Raw genomic sequence first — 9,748 nt, 5'->3', positions numbered from 1 at the left:
ATATTGCAATATTTTCTCGGGAAATTATTACTTTTTAATTCAAAATGGTGACATTTGTCAGATAAAATTTTGACTTTTATCACAATATTGTCAATTCTTTTGTTGTTCTTTGTAAAATAGTGACATTTTTTGGAGTGAAATCGTGACTTTTGTCATCATTTTGCCAAGTAAAATTCCGATTAATATTGTGACATTGCCAACATGTTAAAGTTTTCGTATAAAATTGTGACTTGTGTCGAGTAAAATGACGACTCCTTTATATAAAATTGTCAAAATGTTAAGCTTTTCTTGTAAAATTGCGACTGTTATTGAGTAAAATTCCAACTTTTATCATAATATTGCACAAATGTTCAGTTTTTCTTGTAAAATTTTGACTTGCGTTGAGTTAAATGACGACTTTTCTTATAATACTGCCAACATTCTAAGTTTTTCTTGTGAAATTGTGACCTTTTTCTTATGGAAGTCCAACTCATTTTTCACAACAAGTTTTTTTTACATTTGCATAGTATGTATATATTATTATTGTTGTAAATACACATCTTTATATATCTAGAAAGGCTGGTCCTAAAGAAGTAGGAATTGTTTTGAGGTCTCAAGAAGGTAACAAATACAAGAGTGTGTGTGTGTGTGTGTGTGTGTGTGTGTGTGTGTGTGTGTGTGTGTGTGTGTGTGTGTGTGTGTGTGTGTGTGTGTGTGTGTGGGTGTGGGTGTGTGTGTTGATTGCTTCTGCTGCTGTGCGGCGGAGTGACAGCGACGGTGCATAAAATGTGGTCTTGTCTCCCGGCTACTTTGTGTGCCGTGCTGGTCCACAGGCCAATTCCCACACGGTGCAGCATGGCAGGCGGGTGGTAGACTTCCCACGCTGACATGGATTAAGATGCAGAGCACCGAGTAGAAGCTCAATGGGCCCCTTGTTTAAGATCTACTTCCCTCCCATGTGGCTATATACTGTACATCAGTGGTCCCCAACCTTTTTGTAGCTGCGGTCCGGTCAACACTTGAAAATTTGTCCCACGGACCGGGGGGTGAAATTAAAAAAAAAAAAAAAAAATTATTATTATTATTTTTTTTTTCCAGAAAGAAATACAATCATGTGTGCTTACGGACTGTATCCCTGCAGACTGTATTGATCTATATTGATATATAATGTATATATTGTGTTTTTTATGTTGATTTAATTAAAAATAAAAAATAAAAAAAATTTTTTTTATTTTATTTTATTTTTTTTAATTTCTTGTGCGGCCTGGTACCAATTGGTTTGCGGCCCGGTGGTTGGGGACCACTGCTGTACATGAGGTTATATTAGTATGACAAGCCAATACAGTTGGCTACCAAATTCACTACTTTTATAGGCGCCCACTGAATTAATAATTTATAGTAATATTTTTATTTTTTTTATTTTTTTTTTATATACACTATATTGCCAAAAGTATTTGTCCACCTGCCTTGACTCACATATGAACTCTTAGTGCCTAACCCATAGGGTTCAATATGACCTTTTGCAGCTATTACAGCTTCAACTCTTCTGGGAAGGCTGTCCACAAGGTTGCGGGGTGTGTTTATAGGAATTTTCCACCATTCGTCCAAAAGCGCATTGGTGAGGTCACACACTGATGTTGGTGGAGAAGGCCTGGCTCTCAGTCTCCATTCTAATTCATCCCAAAGGTGTTCTATCGGTTAGGACTCTGTGCAGGCCAGTCAAGTTCATCCACACCAGACTCTGTCATCCACTTCTTTATGGACTTTTGCTTTGTGCACTGGTGCACAGTCATGTTGGAAGAGGAAGGGGGCCAGCTCTAAACTGTTCCCACAAAGTTGGGAGCATGGAATTGTCCAAAATGTTTTGGTATCCTGGAGCATTCAAAGTTCCTTTCACTGGAACTAACTCCTGAAAAACAACCCCACACCATAATTCCTCCGCTGACCCCTCCCTGTCAGTTTACGTGGCCTACCACTTCATGGATGAGTTGCTGTTGTTCCCAAACTCTTCCATTTTCTTATAATAAAGCCGACAGTTTATTTTGGAATATTTAGAAGCCAGGACATTTCACGACTGGATTTGTTGCACTGGTGGCATCCTATGACAGTTCCACGCTGGAAATCACTGAGAGCGGCCCATTCTTTCACAAATGTTTGTAGAAACAGTCTCCATGCCTAAGTGCTTGATTGTATACACCTGTGTCTGGGCCAAGTGATTAGGACACCTGATTCTTATCCTTCGGATGGGTGGCCAACTACTTTTGGCAATATAGTGTAGGTAGGTGGAGTGCATTAGTTGCAAGCACGTAGCCATGTGTCTTTAAATGAAAAAGTGTGTGTGCTCATGAAAAGGACGCGTGGTAGAAGCAAGGACGTGCTCTGCATGCTAAAAGCACAACTCCCACTGACGTCAGCCCAGTTGCTGGTTAGAAGGTCAGCACCTTAACTGTCAGCAAGGTGCTTCTTTAGAAAAGATGTGGGACACGTAACAGCTACAACATCCGTGGATTGAAAGGTGTTGAATAGATGACGCAGACAAGTCTTGGCTAATGTATTTTGTTGTTAACATTGACCCCCCAGCCCCACGTGCTAGATCATTTCCCACTAAGTAAGGAGGATATTTTCAGAATTTTGTAAACATGCTACTTGAGGTGTGTCCAAAAAGCGGCCAAGTGCGGCCCGTTTGCATCTTCTATTTGGCCCGCGAGACGTCATGAGTTTTATAAGAAATCTGGGAAATTTCAATTCATTTGAAAAGTCTGACAAGTTTGATGCTGGTGCTTTGTCGCCATCTTGTGGACAACATGAGTAATTCAGGGCAGTAACCTTTAAAGGCCTACTGAAATGAATTTTTTTATTTAAACGGGAATAGCAGATCCATTCTATGTGTCATACTTGATCATTTCGCGATATTGCCATATTTTTGCTGAAAGGATTTAGTAGAGAAAATCGACGATAAAGTTCGCAACTTTTGCTCGCTGATAAAAAAAAACCCTTGCCCCTACCGGAAGTAGCGTGACGTCACAAGCGGTAGTGCTGCTCACAATTCCCCGTTGTTTACATGGAGCGAGAGATATTCGGAGCGAGAAAGCGACGATTACCCCATTAATTTGAGCGAGGATGAAAGATTCGTAGATGAGGAACGTTAGAGTGACGGACTAGAATGCAGTTCAAGAGATATCTTTTTTCGCTCTGACCGTAACTTAGGTACAAGCTGGCTCATTGGAATCCACACTCTCTCCTTTTTCTACTGTGGATCACGGATTTGTATTTTAAACCACCTCGGATACTATATCCTCTTGAAAATGAGAGTCGATAAGGCGAAATGGACATTCACAGTGACTTTTATCTCCACGACAATACATCGACGAAGCTCTTTAGCATGAGCTAACATGATAGCATCTGTCTCAAATGCAGATAGAAACAAAATAAATAAATCCCTGACTGGAAGGATAGACAGAAGATCAACAATACTACTATCAGGAGACACCGAACCAAACACTGGACATGTAAATACACAGTTAATGCTGTGCCACCTGTCGAAGCCTGGCGATGCTGTTGCTAACGACGCTAACCTAGCAATCGTCAGAGCTATGATAAAAACATTAGCGCTCCACCTACGCCAGCCAGCCCTCATCTGCTCAACACCCGTGCTCACCTGCGTTCCAGCGATCGACGATGCGGTCGGCGGCCCGGAGACGTAGGAAGTCAAGGTGAGGTCGCCGGCGCTAGCGTCTGCTATACAACAAAGTCCTCCTTGTTGTGTTGCTACAGCCAGCCGCTAATACATCGATCCCACCTACAACGTTCTTCTTTGCAGCCTCCATTGTTCATTAAACAAATTGCAAAAGATTTACCAACACAGATGTCCAGAATACTGTGCAATTTTGTCGAAGAAAACAGAGTGTCCAATAGGGTCCAAACACTTCCGTGGACCTCGCGACGTCACGCGCATACGTCATCCTCCAAAGGCGTTTTGAACCGGAAGTTCTCCGGGAAATTTAAAATTGCACTTTACAAGTTAACCCGGCCGTATTGGCATGTGTTGCAATGTTAAGATTTCATCATTGATATATAAACTATCAGACTGCGTGGTCGGTAGTAGTGGCTTTCAGTAGGCCTTTAACTATGCTCCAAATAAAATAATGCACAGCATTTACCTGTATGAACCAATGCCAACAACCTTCCCTAGCTAGTCATGGTGCAAAACAAATTACTATTAATAATCCAACCAACACAAAAAGTCAACAAACATGGTCACATTGAACACAACCTGTTCACTGAACTTTGAGGATCTCATAAAAAACATCCATGCATCATAAAAATTTTAAAATGTTATCCGTTACAAAGCATGATGGGAAAATGTAAAACACTCTCCACACGTATCCATGTTTGGTGCATTTTAGCTGCTTGATATTTCTGATTGATTACAAAACTTTAAGAAGGTTGTCACGGAAGTAAACAATGTAGGAGTCCAACATTCACATACTCATAATTACCAATTATATTAATTATATGTCCATCATATTCATATAATATGTACACTCACACACACACACATATATATGTATACATACATTCATACATTCATATATATATACTAGGGCTGCAACAACTAATCGATTAAAACTATTAAAATCGATTATAAAAATAGTTGCCGATTAATTTAATCATCGATTCATTGGATTTATGCTATGCGCAGAGGCTATTTATTTTATTTTATTTTTTATTTTAAAAAAAATTTCTTTTCTTTTTTCTTTTTTCTTTCTAAACTTTTATTTATAAACTGCTACATTTACAAACAGCTGAGAAACAATAATCAAAATAAGTATGGTGCCAGTATGCTGTTTTTTTTCCAATAAAATACTGGAAAGGATAGAAATGTAGTTTGTCTATTTTATCCGATTATTAATCGAAGTAATAATCGACAGATTAATCGATTATCAAATTAATCGTTAGTTGCAGCCCTAATATATACATACATACATTCATATATACATACATACTAGGGTTGTACGGTGTACCGGTATTAGTATAGTACCGCGATACTAATGAATCATATTCGGTACTATACCAGTGTTTCCCACACATTCATTTATTTGTGGCGGCCCGCCACGAAAGAATTAAGGCCGCCACAAATAGATTTATTTTTTATTTTTTGTTTTCCTGTCCAGCTTCTGAGACAAATCATATAGTTGATGTCGATGCCCGGATCTCAGATTTACTTTACAAAAGAGAAGTGTAGGATCAAGATTTTTGGAGCGCTTTGTTCAGTGGATCAGATGTTTGATGAAGCTCTGTGTCTATCTACCACCACTACTGTTTTCTGTTTATTTGTTACTGACTGTGGCAGGACACCTCTGCCTCTGTTTCACTTTATGTTGCTGGTAAATAATATGGTTGTAGTAGTAGGCTAAAGTTAAATTATTTAGTATGCACTAATTAAAGGGGCAGAGCTTTAAGAGACATTTTAGCTTTTATATTTTTATAAGATATATTTTTTGTAAGAACCACAAATAATAAATATATTTCAGTGAATAACTTATTGTTCAAATCTGTATATAAATATGTACATAAAGTGTTGTAATTATATTGTAAAATGGATGGATGGATGGATGGATTGATGGACGGATGGATGGAGGTTTAAAACAAAACTGTTATTATTAAATAGTAAGTATACATTTTTTTAGCCTTTTTAGAGAAAATCATATCATTGTAGTAAATTATGCATATTACTCGATGATGTCATGGTGATCACGCCCATAGCCACGCCCCCAACGCCACAGGTATCTTGGCAGTTTATGGGAAACACTGTATACCACCTCTGAAAAGCACCGGTCCACCAATGTATGATTCTGAAATGACTTGGTATCGGATTGATACCCAAATTTGTGGTATCAAGAATAAGTGATTATTACATTTTAACAGAAGTGTAGATAGAACATGTTAAAACAAAGTAAGCAGTAAATGAACAAGTAGATTAATAATTCATTTTCTACCACTTGTCCCTCATAATGTTGACAAAATAATAGGTGTATAAATGACACAATATGTTACTGCGTACGTCAGCAGACTAATTAAGAGCCTTTGTTTGTTTACTTACTACTAAAAGACAAGTTGTCTAGTATGTTCACTATTTTATTTAAGGACTAAATTGGAATAATAGACATATGTTTAATGTAGCCTAAGATTTTTTTTAAAATAAAGTCAATAATGCAATTTTTTTGTGGTCCCCTTTATTTAGAAAATAAGTAAATACCAAAATATTGGTACCATAGGATGATATAATACACACGGATGATATCATGAAAGTGACGTCTTGGTAAAGAGTGATGATCAATCATTTTTAGGACTATTTTTGTCATTTTTGGCTGGTGATGGACTGACACACCCTCCACCATTGACCGCTAGCTCGCCATTGACGTAATGGGCACCCCTGGTGTAGGATAATGTCTATATCATTGCATAGGTTGAAGAGTGAAGATGTATGAAGGTTGACTCCACTGACTTGTGCTCCTTTCAGCCATCATCAACCCCAAACAGGCCAGAGACAACAAGAGCTTCAACTTTGATTACTCCTACTGGTCCCACACCACGGTAACACACACACACACACACACACACACACACACGCTGTGTACACTGTCGACGTTTGTGTTGGTTGCTGCCACCAGCCGGAGGATGCCAACTTCGCGTCCCAGAAGCTGGTCTACCAAGACATCGGAGAGGAAATGCTGCTCCACGCCTTCGAGGGCTACAACGTCTGCATCTTCGCCTACGGCCAGACGGGCGCCGGCAAGTCCTACACCATGATGGGCAAGCAGGACGTGAAGGATCAACAGGGGATCATGCCATTGGTGATAGATGAGTCATCAGGATCATTAGGAACGAGGCTAATTCATCATGTTCTTCTTGCAGTTATGTGAGGATCTGTTTACAAAAATCAACGACCACACAGACAACAGCATGTCTTACTCTGTGGAGGTGAGAGACCCAACTCCTTTTTCCACATCTTGTCCTCTGCTTGCTCACACTCCATCAACTTCTTTCTGTTCTGCTAATCCATTTTGTTATTAGGGACAATTTACTCACTAAATTATTTCCTATGGAAGTTTTATTGGAGCAAAACTGTTGGCAAATGCGTATCTCAATGTGTGTGTCTGTAATCCCATTCTTGTGTGTGTGTACTAATGTGTGTGTGTGTGTATCTCAATCTGTGTGTCTGTAATCTCATTCTTGTGTGTGTGTATCTCAATGTGTGTGTCTGTAATCTCATTCTTGTGTGTGTGTATCTCAATGTGTGTGTCTGTAATCCCATTATTGTGTGTGTGTACTAATGTGTGTGCGTGTGTATCTCAATGTGTGTGTCTGTAATCCCATTCTTGTGTGTGTGTATCTCAATGTGTGTGTCTGTAATACCATTCTTGTGTGTGTGTATCTCAATGTGTGTGTCTGTAATCCCATTCTTGTGTGTGTGTACTAATGTGTGTGTGTGTGTATCTCAATCTGTGTGTCTGTAATCCCATTCTTGTGTGTGTGTACTAATGTGTGTGTGTGTGTATCTCAATCTGTGTGTCTGTAATCCCATTCTTGTGTGTGTGTATCTCAATGTGTGTGTCTGTAATCCCATTCTTGTGTGTGTGTATCTCAATGTGTGTGTCTGTAATACCATTCTTGTGTGCGTGTATCTCAATGTGTGTGTCTGTAATCCCATTCTTGTGTGAGTGTATCTCAATGTGTGTGTCTGTAATCCCATTCTTGTGTGTTTGTACTAATGTGTGTGTGTATCTCAATGTGTGTGTCTGTAATCCCATTCTTGTGTGTGTGTATCTCAATGTGTGTGTCTGTAATCCCATTCTTGTGTGTGTGTATCTCAATGTGTGTGTCTGTAATCCCATTCTTGTGTGTGTGTACTAATGTGTGTGTGTATCTCAATGTGTGTGTCTGTAATCCCATTCTTGTGTGTGTGTACTAATGTGTGTGTGTATCTCAATCTGTGTGTGTGTGTAATCCCATTCTTGTGTCCGTGTACTAATGTGTGTCTGTATCTCAATCTGTGTGTGTGTGTGTGTGTGTGTGTGTGTAATCCCATTCATGTGTCCGTGTACTAATGTGTGTGTCTGTATCTCAATCTGTGTGTGTGTGTGTAATCCCATTCTTGTGTCCGTGTACTAATGTGTGTGTCTGTATCTCAATCTGTGTGTGTGTAATCCCATTCATGTGTCTGTGTACTAATGTGTGTGTCTGTATCTCAATCTGTGTGTCTGTAATCTCACTCATGTGTCCTTGCACTAATGTGTGTGTCTGCATCTCAATCTGTGTGTGTGTAATCTCATTCATGTGTCTGTACTAATGTTTGTGTCTGTATCTCAAAGTGTGTGTGTGTAATCCCATTCATGTGTTTGTGTACTAATGTGTGTGTCTTTATCTCAATCTGTGTGTGTAATCCCATTATTGTGTGTGTGTACTAATGTGTGTGTCTGTTTCTCAATCTGTGTGTGTGTAATCTCATTCATGTGTCTGTGTACTAATGTGTGTGTCTGTATCTCAATCTGTGTGTGTGTGATCTCATTCATGTGTCCGTGTACTAATGTGTGTGTCTATATCTCAATCTGTGTGTGTGTAATCCCATTCATGTGTCCATGTACTAATGTGTGTGTCTGTATCTCAATCTGTGTGTGTGTAATCTCATTCATGTGTCTGTGTACTAATGTGTGTGTCTGTATCTCAATCTGTGTGTGTGTAATCCCATTCATGTATTTGTGTACTCATGTGTGTGTCTGTATCTCAGTTTTTGTTGTGTAATCTTATTCATGTGTTTGTGTACTAATGACTATACACCGTAGGAGGATACAATAGCTAACAGCAAACAAGCGCTCTTCAATGTAAACAAACGCCCTGGGTGGATCTACACAGACATCGACTATAATGATACCAAGTACAAGAGCCATATATAGTCATTACTACAATGATGACATCAAAATGTCTTATCATCACAAAATCTTTTGTCATTTTTATTGTTTATAAACTCGGGAAATACTTTGACTATGACCAATGTATGATCCTGTAACTACTTGGTATCAGATCCATACCTGAATGTGTGGTATCGTCCAAAACTAATGTAAAGTATCAAAGAAGAGAAGGATAAGTGATTATAACATTTGAACAGAAGTGTAGTAGAACATGTTAAAACAGAAAATAAGATATTAACAGTAAATGAATAAGTAGATTAATAATACATTTTTACAGTTTGTTCCTCATAATGTTGACAACATAATAGAATATGTTACTGTAGTCTAATTAGGAGCCTATGTTTGTTTACTTACTACGAAAAGAAAAGTTGTCTTGTATGTTCACTATTTTATTTAAGGACTAAATTATTCTTTGATTGCAATAAGAAACATAAACTATATTGCCAAAAGTATTTGGCCACCCATCCAAATGATCAGAATCAGGTGTCCTAATCCATAAATGCAAATAAATAAATCACTTGGCCACAGGTGTATAAAATCAAGCACCTAGTGAATTAGTGAAGTGAATTACATTTATATAGCGCTTTTTCTCAAGTGACTCAAAGCGCTTTACATTGTGAAACCCAATATCTAAGTTACATTTAAACCAGTGTGGGTGGCACTGGGAGCAGGTGGGTAAAGTGTCTTGCCCAAGGACACAACGGCAGTGACTAGGATGGCGGAAGCGGGGATCGAACCTGCAACCCTCAAGTTGCTGGCACGGCCGCTCTACCAACCGAGCTATACCGTCTCCTAGG

The 9,748-nt window shown here is 38.8% G+C and overlaps 1 protein-coding gene across 1 annotated transcript in view; it reads left to right on the top strand.

The window, feature by feature from the left end:
- The first annotated feature begins 2,193 nt into the window (after positions 1-2,193).
- LOC133644325 (kinesin-like protein KIF1A) overlaps positions 2,194-9,748 on the top strand; it is a 116,130-nt gene continuing 108,575 nt past the window's right edge. Inside the window, exons 1-4 of the mRNA XM_062038722.1 lie at positions 2,194-2,257; positions 6,503-6,576; positions 6,654-6,836; positions 6,898-6,963. Of these exons, the coding sequence (XP_061894706.1) occupies positions 6,711-6,836; positions 6,898-6,963 (192 nt within the window). The 5' untranslated portion in view covers positions 2,194-2,257; positions 6,503-6,576; positions 6,654-6,710. The remainder of the gene's footprint in view (positions 2,258-6,502; positions 6,577-6,653; positions 6,837-6,897; positions 6,964-9,748) is intronic.

Source organism: Entelurus aequoreus, linkage group LG27 (assembly GCF_033978785.1).
Source record: "Entelurus aequoreus isolate RoL-2023_Sb linkage group LG27, RoL_Eaeq_v1.1, whole genome shotgun sequence".
Lineage (NCBI taxonomy): Eukaryota > Metazoa > Chordata > Actinopteri > Syngnathiformes > Syngnathidae > Entelurus > Entelurus aequoreus.
The sequence above is the reverse complement of the archived record's forward strand: the minus strand, read 5'-3'. Positions and strand labels throughout refer to the sequence as shown.